This window comes from Schistocerca cancellata, chromosome 4, assembly GCF_023864275.1.
Source record: "Schistocerca cancellata isolate TAMUIC-IGC-003103 chromosome 4, iqSchCanc2.1, whole genome shotgun sequence".
Taxonomy (NCBI): domain Eukaryota; kingdom Metazoa; phylum Arthropoda; class Insecta; order Orthoptera; family Acrididae; genus Schistocerca; species Schistocerca cancellata.
The window spans coordinates 636,337,297-636,357,694 of record NC_064629.1 but is presented as its reverse complement, the minus strand read 5'-3'; the positions used below and the strand labels follow the sequence as shown (position 1 = coordinate 636,357,694).

General features: G+C 41.3%; 1 protein-coding gene across 1 annotated transcript in view; it reads right to left on the bottom strand.

Annotated features, from left to right (window-relative positions):
* The window catches only part of LOC126184357 (adhesion G protein-coupled receptor L4), a 443,528-nt gene that overhangs the window by 141,329 nt on the left and 281,801 nt on the right, over positions 1-20,398 (bottom strand). The window contains exons 7-8 of the mRNA XM_049926737.1: positions 9,679-9,927; positions 2,262-2,428 (exon numbers count right to left, since the gene is read on the bottom strand). Coding sequence (XP_049782694.1) covers positions 2,262-2,428; positions 9,679-9,927 — 416 coding nt within the window. The remainder of the gene's footprint in view (positions 1-2,261; positions 2,429-9,678; positions 9,928-20,398) is intronic.

Below are 20,398 nucleotides of genomic sequence, written 5' to 3'. Positions count from 1 at the left end.
ATCAGGTCAAGGAAGGTTTCTTGGGAATGGCACTGGGGAGAGGTATCGATGTCGGTCGTTGAGGCCTGCCACGAAGTCGGAGTTCCAAAACGTCCCAAAGGTGTTCTATAGGATCCAGATCAGGACTCTGTGCAGGCCAGTCCGTTATAGGGATGTTACTGTCGTGTAACCACTCCACCACAGGCTGTGCATTATGAACAGGTGCTCGATCGCGTTGAAATATGCATTCACCATCCCTGAATTGCTCTTCAACAGTGGGAAGCAAGAAGGTGGTTGAAACATCAATGTAGGCCTGTGTTGTGATAGTGCCACGCAAAACAACAAGGGGTGTAAGCCCCCTCCATGAGAAACACGACCACACCATAACACCACCGCCTCCGAATTTTACTGTTGGCACTACACACGCTGGCAGATGACGTTCACCGGGCATTCGCCGTATCCACATCCTGCCATTGGATCGCCACATTGTGTTCCGTGATTTGTCATTCCACAGAATGTTTTTCCACTGTTCAATCGTCCAATGTTTATGCTCCTTACATCAAGCGAGGAGTCGTTTGGCATTTACTGGTGTGATGTGTGGCTTATGAGCAGCCGCTCGACCATGAAATCCAAGTTTTCTCACCTCCCACCTAACTGTCATAGTACTTGCAGTGCATCCTGATGCAGTTTGGAATACCCTCTTCAACTGTCGGCGATCTCTGCCAGTCAACAGACGAGGTCGGCCTATACGCTTATGTGCTGTACGTGTCCCTTTACGTTTCCACTTCACTATCATATCGGAAACAGTGGACTTAGAGATGTTTACGAGTGTGGAAATCTCGCGTTCAGACGTATGACACAAGTGACACCCAATCACCTGACCACGTTCGAAGTCCGTGAGTTCCGCGGAGCGCCCCATTCTTCTCTCTCACGATGTCTAATGATTACTGAGGTCGCTGATACGGAGTACCTGGCGGTAGGTGGCAGAACAATGCACATAATATGCAAAACGTATGTTTTTGGGGGTGTCCGGATACTTTTGATCACGTAGTGTATATCTCTTCCGTAAGCCATTATCATAAGCGACGAGACACTGTACTAATAGTTCGAGCCAGCCGACCTCCATGAACTCAGGACACGTCGTTGCAGCAGAAGCTGACTTCATATATTTTAGACTGTCCTTGTAGATGGGTATGGGTTTTTAACTGGGGCGTTACTGCGCACGTTTTCGATGAACTTCAGCTTTAGATCCATAGCAAATATAAGATGTTAAATTAAAGGGTTATGTTTCCTCTAAATGAAGTGTGCGATACCGAAAATGTAACTAGGGTTTCAAAAAATTCTGAAGGTTTATATTTGATAATCGCTTCGACTTATTCAAAAACAATCCTTCCCTTACTGCCTCCTGCAGTTGTATAAATGCTGTCGATGGCGCTTTCGATCAATAGAATTTCCTTTGAAAGGTCAATCGTTCTGTTGGTATCTTCTGCTTTCTTTTTTGGCAACATTCACTGTATGCTTTAGAGGTACACTGCATTTTATGTGTTATAATAGATCTTTGTCACAACATTCGTTTGTAGGGAACTCTTACTTTTGATTTTATCTTTTGTGAATTATGGATGGTGTTACAAATTGAAATAATTCTCTAATTCGCATTACTACTGATCTCCAAAAGTTATTTTTCAGTAATTTTGTGAAGTATTTACCTGGTTATAGAGCACACACTTACACTACGATTGCTTTAAATGAATTGGTATTCAGCTGTACGATACTTAGATTTAATGTGTTACCGGATTATGCACATAGCACACTAATTGTGTTTATCCTATCTGGTGTGCAAATGTATGTCACATATTTAACTCTACAAATTAACTGTCCGCTACGTAAGCTATAGGTGCAGTTCGAAATTTCTGTTTGACGTCTGATGTTAGCTAAATGATATATGCTATCGCACACGGATGTACTAAATATTTCATCGGATAATATTGGCCCATTCATTTTATGATTGTTCTTCCGATCACTAATCTTACCTTGTCATATAACTTAGGGGCTAATCTGAATTCATTGCTTTGCATTGATTAATCAGCTTTACCGAAAAGGGAATGGAATCGTAATCGTATTTATCTTTCTTATTTTCATTTAAATAACTACATATTTTGCAGGAAACGAATGCTGCTTAAATACTGGACCCTTTAGGCTATCTCGTTGATGGTATTCTTATTAAATGTATTATACTGAGCTCAAAGTTCGTATTATTTCATTAAGTAGCCTGTTGATCTTACCTGGTGAAATGTTTCTGAAAAGTTTTTCCCGTAAGTGATGTAGTCTTAAATGGAGAGACGATAAGCTCAATTGAACTTAATTGCAGTTTATATGTCTTCATCGGGATCAGAAATGAGCCCCATATAATACTTTCTTGATTCACAAGTTCCTGTAACTGTACGATTTTCTGAAAACAAAAATGTTTATGTCAGGAGAAAAATTCTTTGTAGATCTTGAAAGGCATCTAGAAATCGGAAACCTCAATCTAATATAGGATTAAATGACAATAACGTTACGTCAGATTGTGGGAAGGTACTGAACAGATCAGTTCCGGGATCCCTATCAGTTTTAATTTTTCAATAACCAGTAAAAAGAGTCTTTTATATACTTATACTTGAACAAAAAATAGTACAGACAGCTTTTTAACTGCCTTGTAAGACTCAAAGTAATTGCCTAGTGATTATATTCTAGGATATTGTATAAAATGATTGATGTAAATTTGTGTTCACTACACAGTGTACAATGAAAAAAATATCTTGCACTGAACGAAGGAAAGTCTTTATCGTGAAACAGTCTAATAACTGTATATGTGGAGGACGATAAAACTGAAACATAAGAAATTTGCTGGACGTTTTTGCAGATCTTTGTGATTCACAGCAATACATTTCGGGAAGTTAATACTGTTTACACCGTTGTAATACACCAAGAGAGTACATTGTCCTCATATCAGATAGACGGGTACGTGTCGTTAGATGTATGCAATAAAAGTGCAATGTTTCATTATGTGGTATAGTTGCAGGGCTATAGCCGTTCTCAAGTTCCTGTGCTGTCGACAAGCGACTTCCATTCAGAGATACACAAGTTATTCATGATTTTATTGGTTTTTTTCCTCTAGTTTCATTTTCCTTTTACAGGGTACGCTGAGATCATCCAGCTAACCTTATACCGACGATATTCTTCAGAAATGACACGTTTTTACAGTTTTGCGGACTGTCCGCTGCGATGAATATTTGTTACAAGTTATGGATGTCTCCTGACCGGTAAAAAGAAAGGAACTTGTGGTGAACTGAAGCGTCGAGTCGGTCCTTGAGGTATCTTCAGCTTGCGAAACTAGTCGCACGATGCTTGCGATAAACAATTATATGGGTTCGAGATCCAGCCCAGCATTCAGTTTCGGCGTAACAAATCCTTCGTTCCTCTTCGTCCTTGCACAAGCCTGCGTTTATAATTCCATATGCAAACCGTTACATCATGAATGACCAGAATGTTAAATAGCTTAGTCTTTCTGTATGATCGTATATTAAACGTTACCACAAGTTAATATAATTACGTAACAGTAGTGGAACATCAACATCTTCTTTCACTTTGACTTCTTGAATTCTCGAAAGAGCTTCATCAGCTGCAGTTAAATTCCATGCACTTCAGATACAACGCGTTTAACTGGGAAAGTATCCTAATCAGCTGCACTGTTTCCCCACATTGAATGGAGTGTTGTTTAGTAGTACTTGGTTTCTGTTCAGAGTTACCACTACATTTAGGTTTCGTGCATCATAATTTCTAGCAAATTCCGCTTCTTCTCCCCGACTCTCATCATTCGTCATACTTAGAGAAGTGTGTCAGGTTTATTTCATATGAGTTTAATGCTTGTGACAAAAAACATTGTTCTACAGCGTGTTACAGTATATATTGTGAAAAATCATTACGCTAAATGCTCTTATCCATATGTAGGAGAACGTTCCAATTAGAGCTTTCCTTTTATATCGTTTTTTGGATACTTGAAACGGAGGTATTGTAATGATTCATTTGTTGGGGCCATCAATCTGATGTTTCGACTGATGTGCTGAAGTCGACCTGAGGTCTGTGTGTCCAGATCGTTACTTGTCGTCTTCCAATAAGCTATTTTTTAACCTAAAAGAGTTACCTTCCTCTTTGACTCTCATGATGATAAAATGATATTACCCGTCTTTGCTTGGACGTTTGAAAGTTGTGATATGAAATCATATTTACAAGTTCTCACCGTTTATTCACTACACCTGCAACCCAGCCGTGCCGATGCTGATCTGTTACCCATACACAGGATCGCGCGCATTTCAGCGGTAAATTAAACTGAGAGTTACACCTAGTCAAAAGTCTAGACGACCGTCATTTCAGAAAGGTTTATATAATAACACTGAATAATCCAGCTCTCTTACCATCTCTAAATGGAGTGTACCATTATGAGCAACACTGGACTCTAGCTGCACTGCTAACGCTCCGTTATAACAATACTCATAAAATTGTAACGCCTCTTCCTCTTACGTTTCCATACTTTGAGGTGTAGCCAGCCTAGCAACCAAACCGAAATCCAATTATTCGCTATCTTCTACCACAGTTCTCACTGCGAACTATTGTTTAGGCCTCTGCTACTTGTACCGCTTACGCACAACAGAGGACCCATTTTGCAACACAGCATTACCAAACTGTTGTTAAAAATAAGAGTTGTCGTGCCAAAATTATACGCACTGCTGATCGACTTGGCTAAGAGGTAACCGCTACTGAACACTGTTCCAATATTCTTCATTATCGAATAAATTGCCATTTTTCGAAGAACCCTATTTTATAATCGTCCATTTCCATATCCTTACCTTTCTTGTAAATAATTCTGGAAATATTTGTCAAGGTACGTCACTCAACAAATACAGTTATATCACTATTAGTGCACAACTGACCATTAAAACTGCAACACTACGAAGTTGGCATATACCAAACATCAAAATGGCATGAAGCCAACTACCTGCATGGGTATGCAATTTATTAGATTTTAGAGGAGCCGCACACTGTAGGTATGAGTAATGCAACCTGCAACTTACAGGGTGTTACAAAGCGATACCGAAAAACTTAGAGAGGCTGTAGAGGGCGTCGTGAGGAGCAAACAAAGACTAGAGCCCCGTGTCCGGATACGTCATACAACAATGTTACAGAGCGTCGAAGTTATGAGCGCCGGCGCCTGTAACTTCGACGTGCTGTAGTGTTGTTAGACTACATTTCCGGACACGGGTTGCTATCCTGAACTTGTTCCTCAAGACACCCTTTACAACTCTTCCAAGGTTGTAGGTATCGTTTTGTAACACCCTGTATTCACAGGTAGTCTCAAGAATAATATAATCAATATTCATGTATATGACAGGAACAATTATTTGAAGCAAAAAAGTCTAGTGAACATGGGCATTAAAATGCATATCGCTGCCTTAAGGGCTATGAGCACTACTTCATCTCTGATACTGTGAAAATTATTTTTTCCACTATCAGATATCAGTTTCCTACATTTGGTAATCTATGGATCTATGGATCTAAACAAAAAAAAACATGTTGAGCAAACATGGGCTCTAAAGTACATACCTTAAGAACTATCAGCACTTGTTCATCTTTGGTACTCTGAAACACATCTCTTCTATTGAAAAAAGTGGTCATAGCTTTCAAGGCACGCATTTTAGAGCCCATGTTTACTACAAGTTTTTGCTTCGAATGATCGTTTCTGTCATATCCCTGGATACTCACCATTCCTCCTGGGGAATCCTGTATAAGAAAAGATCGCGTAGTGGGTTCCTCATCCATAAATCTCATCTTTGTGAGAAGGTCATGTTTCGCCTCGAGTAAGAAGAAGAAAAATCTACCATCACGTCGGAAACCAACAAGTGCTGGAACGCGGCCTACTGAGTGTGTGGTTTATCGTTCCGCGATATTGCTAAATGCTTTGGCTGGCATCCCACTATTCTCATGTGAATAGGAAATCGATGGGTTCAGGAGGGCCATGTTCAACAACATGCAGAATCTCAACGGTGCCACACGACTAGCTCCGATGGAGGACAGACATGTTCTTCACTCAGCCGTGTCTCGTACTTTGAAGAAATCGGCTTGTTTGCAGCATTTTTAGAATCCATACTATCATTGTGACGACGTCTGGAAGATTAGATTTTAACGTTCCGTCGCCAACTACGTCATTAGACAAGGAGCATAACCTCGGTTAAGGGAAGGATGGGGAAGGAAACTGGCTGTCCCTTTCATAGGAGCCATCCCAATATTTACCTTAAGCGGTTTAGGGAAGTCACGGAAAATCTAAATCTGGATGGCCGGACGCGGAACCACTGAGCAACCTCGCTCGTGACGACATCTGGAGCACCACGGACTGTCAGTGTGGCGACCATTGTTGAGGGTTCCATTGAGGTGGCGGAAAAGAGAGGGGCGGTGACAGTGGTGCGTCCGACGAAAACAGTGAGTACAGTAGTGGTTCTGAGGTCAGCATCACAATGGGCGTAACCGGTGTATGGAGGCTACACGAGAGCGAACGGTAACAGGTAACATTTGTCATCGTCATAAGGGCCCAGCACTTGGCGTCATGGTATGGAGTGCCTTTGGATAGATTACACGGTCATTGCTGATTCACATAGCCGCTAATTTGGACATTAGCCGTTACATTTCTGACATATTAACACCCGTGACGTTGTCTTTCAACAGAAGAGCGCAGTACTGCATGCTTCCTTTGCTGACCGGACCTACTACTCAATCATAATATTATTGGACTTGGGCTCCTGTGGTCATTATCAAAAGCACACGGTGGGTTTACAGTTTACAAACACCATTTCCAGTCTTTCGATTGTCGTATACACTGTGGAAGTCCGGATAACTTGTCTTGTCGTTATAAAGCTAAGCATGTTCTGATGGCCTTCAACCGCACAGGGAAATACAAATACACGAGCCGACTGAAGCGGCTTATTCCCAGGTGGAATAATGCTGTAGTCGACTAATGCCTCAATACAGAGAGTGTTCGAATGTTGTTCCGGCCAGCGAGTTCTCTTTAACCCTCTCAACTGAACACATTGGATAGTGGGTGGCCGAGAGACTGGCACGCCATCAATTGCAACTTCTGTGACTGATGAACTCAGGCATAAGAGTGGAAGTAGCATAGAATGTCGTATCCATCCCTGTCATCCAAGCTAAGTTCAACTCGTTGCCCAGGTGGGGTAGAACCATTGCAGCTACCAGAGATTGGCAGCTCTGTGTACTGTAGTTCACACCCTGTACACCCTCAAATCACCTGCACATTTTATCATCTATTCTTCCTACCACAATGTATAAGCACAACAAGTAAAATTTCGTTGTTTGGTATCATTTTTGGTAATGAAATTTTAACGACCAGCAGTATACTTCCGTTCTATTGACTCCAAAGGGTTACACAGGATCCATAAATTATCTATAACGCCTTACTCGATTTGGAGGCTGAACTTTTCTTCCAGCGAGCAGATTCTAATAAACACTTAGATTTTAACCTGAATATCTTTGCAGATTTCTTGAGATTTTATAACTGTTTTTATGTTTCATGCTTTATCAGTTTCTTGCACAATTACATACTCTCTTGCAGAAGGTGGAAATTTTTTAATGCCTCACATCACCATTACTGCCTCGGTATTCAAAGGCCTTCGGGATAATGATATTTGGTTATAACAACAATGACCAAGTTTGTGACATAATGTAAATTTATTTCACAGAAAACAAGTTTTTGTTACCAAGTATTACTAGAAAAAAAACATCTTATCAGTCATTTTCAAATGAATTACAGACGTGCATAGTACTCTGTCATCCATCATGTGGTCAGTAAATCGCATTACTGAATCACCTGCGTGAGCCTGTGTTACGTAATACTGTCACACGTCTGTGATTCGTAAAAATACTCGATGTTAACAACGAATAATGCATAAAAGTTAATTATGCAATTAATTATCTGCTGACAGCGCAGTTTCAGAAAACTACAGTAATCAAACGGTAAGCCCATGACAGTTATTGGTAAAAACGCTGCATCGTTCGTAACAGAGTTGCATTTTCAATTTAGAGATGTCTTTACTACAACACAGCCGCCAGAAAAATGTGAACTTACGTGTATTCTTGTTAATGTTACCTGAAATGTCTCCTCTTGTGCTGATTCTGCAGTCAGTACATTTTTGTTTTGGGACGAACAGTTCTCATAGTCATAGCATAAAAGTTAGTGCATACGTAATGTATTTTATTCTAGAAACTTCTTTAAACTGTAAGAAAGCCATTCGTCATCATACTGTTCATGGTATATCTCCCTTGCCAAAGTAGGAAGAGGACGGAAACGGCAAGCGGAAGTGGTAGTGCTAAACAGGAGTCCTACGCAGAGATTTTAGACATGTTCAGATAGCTCACTAGTAGAATACTGCTCACAGAAGCCGAAAAACTCTTGTTACGAATCCCTATGTGGGAACCAGTTTCAATTTGTAACTGATGTTGCTTTTAAGTGTCGACTAATTTAGATTACTCGAGAAGGTATGGAGCACCTTTACTTGACGCCTCATTTTTATTTTTTGCATAATTATCTTAAACGAAAAATTATTACTGCACCAATTCGTTACAGATATGTCGGACTAGGCGAGATATTCAGATTTTCATATTTCTGATCCGCAACTGTTTACATACTGTCAATAATATCACTTATATAATAATATCACTTCTTCTTTGTTTGGGAAGCGATTGGTATTATACACATTTATAGTAACGCTTTTGTGCCAGACTTCTCATCTTTCGGGCCAGTTGTTATCAGTCTGATGAGCTTCTCTTGAAAAGGTAGTATGCATTTCTTTTGCTAATCCTGTGCATCTTGTTGACTTATAATGACACGCAGCCAATTTTCGGAACCAAAGTGATGTTGTCATTTCAAATAACATTTATTTTTGGCTCAGTGTTGCTGAGTTTAACGAAATGCCTCGTAATCTTTTGGTTCACATTGCCTGAACACTATTTCATGTTACTGCACACACAGTCGCAGTTCACCATACGAATCAACTCATTTTCTCTTGCAGCCGTAGGTAAAAGCTTTAAATTCTTTAAAATGCTATCTTTGTTCTTCTGCTTCACTGATCACTTAACTTCATGATTTGTTTGTCAACTACTTCAACTCTTAGATCGCATGTTTTAACAAAGTGCTATCTCAGAGTCCAGTCTAATTTTATGAATCTTTTTAATAGCGACTGAAATTTTAATTCTTCAACTAACTTGTATTTCACCATTTACTGTCCAATATTTATACCAGATACAAGTAATTTCCCCTTTATTTGTTCCTGATCGTGTTTGATCGCTCAAAAATAAACATTCATTGTAGGGAAGTGGGAAACTTACCTACATCGACTTAATATATAATGTTTATACGTTGCTCTTACAGTGGAAACAGGCGAGTTTGCATGGATGAATGCTCCGGTGGTTGCCTTAAAATTAAATGAATATGTAATCGATGATATATGAATCAGATCTTCCAGGACCATTATTTGAAACTCAAGTGAAAATGATAAACAAACAAGAAGGTGCTTAAATACATTTCAGCAGTAGCTAAATTCAAGGTTAGAGTATCTTATAATTAAAAATAAAAGCTTAAAACATAATCCGTACCTCAGGATTTTGGATGGAAAATGGATTATCCAGTAATATACTTATTATTTCGTAGAAGTCATTCACGGAAGCGAGAATGTCATCGAGGAAATTTGTTTGATTCAAGTAGCTTTGGACGTCATGCAGCAAATCCAAGACTTGCTCTCCTTCACCTGGTAATAGCCTGGTTAGTTTTTTGAGGAGAGCTAATGTGTCAGCGAGTGTTTCTGCTCCAGTTGTGTTTTGATATCCCAAAGTCAACAAGATAAACTGAAAACAGAAAATACAATAAAAAAAGTATGAAAATAATGTTCCATTCCAGTTATTATCAGATATCTATTACATATAGATTTGCTTAGAAAAGGAGGGGGAAGACTGTAGGACTAGCATATTGGAAAAAAACTGGGAGACTGATTTTTCACAATTGTTACTTTAATTCTTAAAAGTTAAATTCAATAATACCAAGGCAAATGTAAAATTGCTCGTCGTTTCATAAAATTCTGCTAGTTCAACTGGGAATTGTACATTTATTGGGCTAATTTGGTAAAATGCGTTTCCAAAGACTTAGCAGGAATGGAATGAGTTTGAGATTAAAAATGAGGAAAAAAACACAAAATTACGCATCTGACGAAATGTGGCGATATGTGTACTAAGAAGTGCTGTAGGCAGAGAAAGAAAAGAAATATTAGGCTTTAGCATCCCACCCTATGGCTGTAGAGAATAGATTTATTAACTTCGGGAAATAAAGGAGAAATTGATTTGGATTAAGCTTGTGGTGTTACTCGTAGGTTGCTTGTTAACAACCACTGATTCTACGGGGCTATTAGACAATTAGAATATGATGCAAAATACTTATCTATACAGAACTCAGAAATGGAAAAATGAAAACGATAAACTAATAAATACTGACGAGAAATAGACAAAAGCATAATTGAAACTGCAGCGCTTCTGCTGGATAAAATATTACAGTGTACAGAGTTCAGAGACAGGTAAAAAATCATGAAATTTTTAGCATATATCAGCATTAATGAGTTGTTGCAGTCTTACTACTCGGCACAATCATTACTGTAAATGTTATTGCAATAGAACTTACAATTTTTATTTTTTGCGAAGAATAAATTTAGTAATCATCCTGTTTCCCCACTGAAAACGTCAGAACTATGGATAGTTAATTAAATAACTGAAAAATTTATGAGTCAGAAGATAACACTTTTTAGAAGTGGATATTCTGGTCATTTATGTAGAGCGATATCTCTTACATTCAATGAGAACAGGTTGTGCGAGAGAGTTCAGTTGGAGCATTTCCACGCTGAAATAGCGTAAATGATTCCTGCCAACGTGTCGTCAACCAGAGACAATAATGAACGAAATCCAACCCATTGTGAACCATATCAACCTAATACTGAGAATGAATGTCACAAAAAAGTAAAACAAAGTGATACCAGACCTCAATTAGCATCTCGAACAATCTGTTTCTTTAATCGCAACCCGAGGTGAGCAATATAAAAGGAGCATCCAACGCCGAGTGGAAATCTCTGAGCAATTTTCCATAAGGAACCCAATAGTTTTCAATGAATCGAACAGAGTAACACTATCCGATGAGTCAGCTTAGGCAGTCAACGTTTGCAGTAAAATGAAACTATAAGTTGGAGGTGTACTCGAACTCGACATCCGCCTTACGTGGACAGTGGCTTTGTGAGTTACTCAAGCAATCACCACGGACTGCTCCAAACCTTTAGTTTGCAGCTACTTCCTAACGATGCCTTTCAAAGTCCAGAGACCCCCTTACGAAGGTGTATGACTAGCGCTATTGAGATAAAAGAAATTGCGGAAATTTTGTCGTCCACCAAAGCGGAATTCTTTTTCCGGTTCATCCTTCACATTATTTCAGCTACTAAGGCTAGTTTATGTACACAGGAAAGTTAATGAAGCTTAAAAGTTGGACGACCTGCATCTTTCCGTAGAGCATATACAGTGACGAGCCAAAATAATGTGAGTACTGTCAACCGCGAAATTGGATGTCGCCTGGTGGCACTGAAGGCACATGATGCGGCAAGGATAATACGAGACGCGTTCAGTAAGAAATGCAACGAAGTTCTTCTCTGAAAGCAGGTAGTTTTTGTTCAGGATTCCAGCACACCATATTATTCCCCACTCTTTTTGCTACTAAACATTATTTTTCAACATAATCTCCGTTCAATGCGTCGTCCTTACGCCACCTTACTGTGAGGGCCTGTATGCCCGCATGGTACCATCTAGTAGTGGATGTCAGAGCCAACGTGTTGCGGCATCAATAACCTCCCTATGACCCACGAACTTTTTCCCGAGAGTGCATACTTAATAGGCCAAATAAATAGAAGTCGGAAGGTGCGAGATCCGGGCTGTAGTATGGATGAGGAAGAACAATCCGATGAAGTTTCGTGAGCTCCTCTCGGATGCGTAGGCTTTACATTTTTGTGGTGACCAACACGCTGAAGACGCTTCTTTAGATGTGGCATTTGCCTGAAGTGATTTAGGGAAATCACGGAAAACCTAAATCAGGATGGCCGGAGACGGGATTGAACCGTCGTCCTCCCGAATGCGAGTCCAGTGTTGTTTGTGTTGTCCTCATCATTTCATCATCATTCATGAAAGTGGCGAGGTTGGACTGAGCAAAGTTTGGGAATTTGTACGGGCGCTGATAACCGCGCAGTTGAGTGCCCCACAAACCAAAACATCATCAGCATCATCATCCGTTACAGACGCAATTTTGAAGGCTACGTAAAACGCCACCACCTAGTGGAACGGCATGAAATTATAGAGGGTGAAGCGGGAATATTCCACGATGTCCTACAGTAAATTTCGCATTTTTACAAACGAAATGGTGCGAGAAAAAAATGTTTTGCATTACTTATTGAACGGCCTTCGTATATAAATGAAGCAGAAACGAATAAGGAACTGCTATAGCAACGATACGGGACCCAGTTAGGGAAATCCGCTGACGTAAGCGACTTTGACAAAAAGCTGATTTTTATGGTCCGGCGTCTGGAAATGAGTGTCTGGGAAACGGTGAAGGTGGTCGGCTGTTTGCGTGATATAGTTGTGAACATCTACGGGAAGTGACTGGAGGATGGTGAAGCCACCGGTTGGCAACAAGCCCTTGTATGCCCACGCTTCATTACAGAACTTGGAGATCGGAAGCTTGCCAGATCTGCAAAGCAGGATTTGCAGCGATCTGTAGCAGATATGACAATAGAATACAATACTGGAACAAGCACGCGGGTTTCGGAGCACACCGTTCAGTGTACATTTGAATAAACATGTTGAATAAAATATCATCCGATCAAGCCGTTAAAGTCATTTATTGGTCACGACCGGTTTCGCGTACTGAAAATGCATCATCTGGTGAGCTGTACATTGGAAGAACAGCACATTTACTCTTCGGAAAGGCAATTCTTTTAAAAAATATGTGATCATTGTCACATAATAAATCCAAGTAGTACACTTACAATGTCTTAAATCATTATAGTATACAGGAAAAACAGTTATAGCCAAATCCCACTGTTCATCGTCAAGGGAATAAAAATAATTCACTCTCTATAAAGCAATGGAGTGGTCCAAGTTAAAACGACTGGGCCCGACAAGCAACCTATAACATATTTCAATAACTAAGGAAAACGGAAGAAATCGGAAAAACCGCAAGTGCCGTATGAAAAAAAATGGTCAACTGTGTGCGAAATCTTATTGGACTTAACTGCTAAGGTCATCAGTCTCTAAGCTTACACACTACTTAACCTAAATTATCCTAAGGACAAACACACACATCCATGGCCGAAGGAGTACTCGAACCTCCGCCGGGACCAGCCGCACAGTCTATGACTGCAGCGCTCCAGACCGCTTGGCTAATCCCGCCCAGCATGTACCGTAAGGACATCCGAATAGATACAGTCAAATAAACGTAGCCTGGCCTCAAGTAGGAACCAGATAAGAAATAAGCAAGAGTGACCACATACCTTATGAGTAGACTGCTCAGGAAGGCCACACGGCATCAAACTGAGCTAAACTGGCACGACACTATCATAAGACAGCGCGGGAAATGACGAATGCATAAAGTTACACAATGGCCGAGTCGTGTGTACCGACGAGAAGGAATGAATGTGTTGTACAATGTTACTGAAGTAATCTTCCAACAAATAAGGGGATGAATGTACTGACATTTTAAGGTAATGCTTAAAGAATATCCTAGGAACCAAAAAACTACGAGGGGCGTTCTGCAAGTCTGTCGCTGACGCCTTTGTCTTGCAGTTTTCGCAGAGTCGGCTTGGTTACAATCGGATTCGGCAAGGTTAGTGTGAAGGGGTGGTCGGATGCCCTTCCTGCCACCACCCCATATCCCCTGGGATGGAATCAGTGAACCCCAGCTGTCTGCATCTAGTGTAAATCAGGATCTAGTGCGAACGTGTTCCAAATATCTGTGAATCGTGTAACTGAGGCGGGACGTGGCGACCAGCCCAGTATTCACCTAGTGGGATGTGGAAAAGCACCTAAAAACCACATCCAGGCTGGCCAGCACACCAGCCCCCATCGTTAATACGCCGGGCGGATTCGATTCGGGGCCGGCGCTCCTACCTGAGTGCCGCAAGCAGCGCATTAGCACTCTCGGCGTACCCCACTATTTTAGCTACAAACTTTATTTTCCAACATAATCTCCATTGAATATGACAGCCTTACGCCACCTTACTGAGCACGCCTTTATGCTCACATGGTACCGCTTCACTGGTCGACGACGGAGACGCAACTTCTCATACACGGTCGTTCGTTGCGCTTTATGGCCTGCGTTAGGCGGCGGGGAACCCAATGGGCAAACACATTTCAGTACTCCAACTGGTGGACGAATGTGTCATCACTACCAGCAGAGACACCCAATAGAGCAACTAGGTGTTTGATTGTGATCCGTCGATCACCTCGAATGGGTGTGTCCGCACGTTATAACATTGCAGGAGTCACAGCTGTGGGCGGCCGGCCGGCACGAGGGAGATCGGACAGGTCTGCGCGAATTCGTTGCGATGCTGACAGACGCCTCCACAACGACTCACCGTGCTTTTGTTCTCTGGCAGGTCTCCGTAGCCATTCTGCAAGCGCCTATGAGTATCTGTGCTGCTCTGATTTCCCGCCGAAAGAAAATCGATGACAGCTCTCTGCTTGGAACGCATCTCCGTTACACACGCCATTTTGGAGGCTACGTATAGCGTAGCCAATTATCAGATTTTCATAAAGTCTTAGAGGCTGAAGCGGGAATATTCCACGATGTTTCGCAACACATTTCGTATTTTTTGAACCGAAATTGGGCGAGAAAAAGTGTATTGCATCACATATTGAATGCCCCTGGTATATTTCTACAGTATTCTCTACTTGGTTTACATATGAAGTGACATACACGAGTTTGCATCAGTGTATTTGTTCAGGCGATTCAGAGTCATCAGCTAAGTGACTTCTGTTCTCTCCAGCTTAAAGCCTTCAGTATATGTTTGACTGACATTTCTTGAGGAATGTCTGTCTACCGTTTTTCTTCTTGATTTCTCTTCTTAAGCAGTCCTGAGTATAGAATACTCTGGAGAATTACGTTTTAGTAATGTATGATTAGATTTCAACATCGTAGACGATTATCCCGCAGACATTCACTTTATATAGTCAGTAAACTTCAGTGATTTGCCGAATGTAATTTATCATAACTGAATCTCACTCTGAAGGTCCATCTTTTACCCAAATTTCGTGTCAGTACTACAGCCAGGACGCCAGTACCACTCTGTTGTTTCAGCTAAACTGTGGGAAAATCCACCTGAGACACTTTTTGATTTTATTGAGTAGTAAGGCTCATCAGTGACCTATATTAATTCATCCTTCCAGTTGCAACAAAATGTAACAGAAATGGATCGCTTCTACATAAAGTTTCATCCTCAGCTTTTACACGCGTTAATGTTTCTCTGGGGTAAATCCGTCTGTGCGTTAAGTGCTTCATCAGGAAATTATTTCAGTGAGCGTTATATTTTCAATTCGTTGAAAATTTTACGTGTATTGCCTTTGGTTGCTCGATAAACCATCTGGAGATTAGACGGGAGACCCGTAAATGACTGCCCAGTTTCCTGAAGGTGAGTACGGTACTTAAAGCTGATTGGGCGCCTGGTTTGTTAATGTGCTCCATAAAGCGTGCCTCAAAATTTCTACCGGTTTGACCGATATATCTTGAACTAAACCCATTACATGTACTGTAATAGACTTCAAACCTACAAATGTCGATTTTTCCCAGTATCAGAACTTCTTTACATTATTTATAGGAACGAAGTACGCCAGAACTATGTTTTAAGAACTCAAATATCTTCCGCTTCTTCTGGGAACATTACCATAGTAAGGTATCCTACGATAAATCTTATCATTATGGGGATTATTGCGGATGGGGACAAAAACATTCGAACCCGGGTCACAGAAGGATTACGATTCCTATTGTTGGTCTTTAAAACACTCGTATTAATATTAGTGGCAAAGCTGGCCCCGTAGCTGTCGGAGTGGCCTATGAACTGAATTTCTCTAAACTCATACTCATAGGCACCTTGAGACAATGGGACATTATGCAGTCCGTGTAGCATTGATCTGAACGCTGCCATCTTTATTTGTATTGGATGGTTTGTAGAATTATTAATCACCAGGTCATAAGTTGTAAATTTTCTATAAACATTGTAACTGATAGTGTTCCCTATAAGCGTAATAGACAGCTCTAAGAAAGACAGGGTTACATTAACGCTCTGTTCCATAGTAAATTAGATGTTATCATTCAAGCTATTTAGCTCAAGGAGGAAACTATTACAATCTTGGGATGAGCCACTATACAATAAGATAATGTCGTCTACGTATCGGGAGCATAAACGGATTACGTTGGAGTGTATAGTTAAATCCCATGACATGATGATCAAAATTCGTCATGAATATGTTCCCTAAACAATAGGAAATCGGAGAACGCATAGCACGCCCATTGTCAACGGAAAGTGTTGGTTTGTTTCCCGTTAAAAAATTAAAATAAAAAATAATTTAAAGTGGAATTTTACGTTCCCGCTCGATAGAGCAGTCTCAGATTAGCCTGGTGTGGTATTTGTTTTATCGATATGTATTAACGTGGACCGTAGAACTCTAAGAATAACCAATATTCCAGCAGCGATAGTATTCCCCTGCCCCGCGCTGACTGCTGCTGCCAAGCATGCAGCGTTACTGAGTTGTTGCTGAATTGCTGTTTATTCTTCGCGTTTTACTGTCACTGTAAATACATGTCGATAAAACGAATATCGGAACAGACTTGTCTGGGACCGCTCTATCAACTGGCCAGGTAAAATTCCGCCTTAAAAATTGTTTTGTTTATAACGGGAAATAAACCGACGTTTCCGCTACACACTCAGGATCTGATGAGCACTATTTGTTTGGGCTGAATGCAGCTACACCCTGCAAAAACAAAATTGCAGATATCTGCTGAAACAGCAGAAAAAATACGCCTGGCGATTGTTAGGGAGAGACGCCCTATGTATTATCTCGCAACTTAAATAATTAAAATGTAACACCATATTCAACAGCTATAAATCATCATCTGTCTCATCCGAGTTTCTTCCGCAGTGTGTCTAAAGATTCTCATTAAGTGTGTTCTGTACCGGATCCGTAGGGATACTTGATATATGATTTTTGCATCGAGAGAAAGAATGGATGCGTTAGGAGTAATGGCTAAGTTAGAAAACTTACTGACAAGTTCCTCTCGGTTAGATATAGTGGATGTTTCAAATTTTTAATCAGATAACTGGTTAAAAGCTTCTCAATGCGGTATCCAGCTTCGCTCTTTGCGTCAATAACCAGATGGATGGGCATACTGTCCTTATGTATCTTTTTTTATCACTTCTATAAGACTAGGAGCTGACGGATTCGTTGGTACAAGTGTTCTCTTGGTATACAATGTAGGAAATACTTTTTCGGTACTGTCCATCAGGTATATTGTTGATCATCGGGTTCTGCAGCAGACAACATCGACACGTTCCCAAGTTGACGCAAAGACGTCGGCAGTTACGATTGCAGTGGGCACAGGATCATCAAGATTGCACCGTGGATCAAGAGAAACTTGTCGCTTGGGCGGCTGAATCACGTTTCTTGTTACACCAAATCTATGGTTGTGTCCAGATACAGTGTCATCCTGCAAGTGGATGCTCCAAACATGCACCGTGTCAAAGACACAGGCCGTGAGGGGATGTATTATGCGAAGGACGACATTCATTTGGACTTCCATGGGATCTGTGGTAGTAATCGAAGGCACCATTACAGCTATGAGCTACATCATTGTTAATTAGGACTACCTGCACATCTTCAAGCTTGATGCTTTCCGTACGGCGGTGGCATCTTCCCGCACAATCACTGTACATCTGACATGGCCAAAATCGTGCTACAGATAATGAATTCAAGTTGACGTCTTGGTCACCAAATCCTGATGATGCGAACCCGATACAACTGATCTGTTACGTTATGGGGCGCCATCTCCGTGCCTACAAAATATCGGCCCGCAATTTACGTGACTTACGTGGCGTGTGCGTAGTCATCTGGTGCATCATATCCCCATAAATCTGTGAAGGTCTTTTTAAATCCGTACCAAGCAGAATCGTTGCTGTATTGCGCTCTAAAGATGTAGCGACACACTATAACGCAGGTGGTCATAATGTTTTGGCTAATTAGTCTCTACTACATATGAAGCCGAAGGATAACGTAACAGCGTAGTTTCATCTTCACCATCGGATAATTTATCTACCATCAGCTTGCGTAATGTTGCGTTAGAGAGACTTCTCTGTTTGCTCTGCGGCCTACCACATAATTTCCCCTTCGTGAAAATTCACTACCTTAGTAGCCAAAGGCGGTGTCTTGCCCGCAGCAAGTGAATCTTCGAACTGTGGGGATTGAACTGTTCTGTGCTGAGTAGCAATATAGGCTGGTGACTGTTTATAGCCATATTTTCATCTGGTGTACACATGGGACACGATACTATCCAGACTATATTGCGGAACGGGACAGATATGGCGTTACCAGTGTTTTAGTCTGGGATGGCACCGAGTTTAGAAGAAATCTCCACAGCACGTGTTTCCTACGCATTCTATGATGGTACGGTTTGTAGAGACGACATCCTTCAATGGTATGTGCGACAATTTCATGGTACATACGGACCTGGTTTCTGTCTAGTAGATCATACTCATAGCCCATATAGGATGTACGAATTCTTCTTTCATGAGGATATCACGCGACTAAAATCCCCTCACTCCCCAGACCTATGTGATATATATCCAACTGAACATGAATATGATGGTGTGGACTGAACGACAAAAACCCTAACACTCTTCACACGAATATCCAGAAGGCACTTAAATGCATGCCAGATTGAACTGTATAGGAGATTGTGAGTGGTTGTTATCTTTGTCTTCAGTGGCATACTGAAATGCAGGATGTGCCATGTACGGCCCCGACGTTGTGCGGGGACATATACCAGGAAGGCGGATTCCTGTCGTTACACTTACCAGTAGAGAGGAAATAACGGCAGAATTGGTCGATGAGGAGAACTCGTTGACTTCGTATGTGGAATACTCATTGGATGTCACCTAACTAATAGATCCAAAAGGGACATTTCAACCCTTCTAAAGCTGCCCAAGGAAATGACTGTGGGTGTCAAATGGCAATGCGAAGGGACGCCCATAGGTAAATCAAGGCCAGGCAGACCTCAAGTACTAGTTTTGCGAGGGATGGTTGTAAAAATAGCGCGAAGTCAGCGGTAGGAATCACTTGTGGTTCCAAAGAGTTACCAACAGTCCAGCTAACACAACGACTGTGCAGAGAGAGGTAAAAGGAATGGCGTACAACGATCGATCAGCTCCTCATAAGCCGCACATTTCTGTAGTCGCTGCCAAGCGACGATTGAGGCAATGTGAAGGGCGACGCGACTGGAAAATGAAGGATTGAAAACGAGTGATTTGGAGTGATGGATCACGCTATTTCCTCTGGCAGTCCAATGGGAAACTTTGTATTTGGCGAGTGGCTCGAGTACACTACCTACCATCACGTGTAGTGCCAATAGTGAAGCACAGAGAAGGTGGTATTACTGTATGTGGTTTTTATCGTCGTTAGTGTGTGGTCCCCTTATTGTGGTTAAGAAAACGCGAAATGCGAAAGGATATGAACACATTTTACAGCATTGTGTGTTGCATACACTAGAGGAACAGTTCGGAGACGATGATTGTTTATATCAGCATGACAAACGCTCATGTCATAAAGCAGCATTTGAACAATAACATTCCTGAATTTGACTGATTTGCCCATTTTCCCCACCTGAAGCCAATGGAACACCTTTGGGATGAGCCAGAACGTCGACATCGTTCCAGATCCCAGCGTCAAATGTCGTTAGTCCGCAGCTCGTGATCTCACGGTCGCGTTCTCGCTTCCCGAGCACGGGGACCCGGGTTCGATTCCCGGCGAGGAATCATTATTTTGTCCTCATTATTTCATCATAATTCATGAAAGTGGCAAATTTGGACTGAGCAAAGGTTGGGAATTTATACGGGCGCTGATAACCGCGCAGCTGAGCGCCCCACAAACTAAACATCATCATCAAACATCATTACCTTCTCTGGTATCATCTCTTGAAGAAGAACGGGCTGCCATTCTTTAACAGACATTGAAACACCTTGTTGAATCCGTCTCC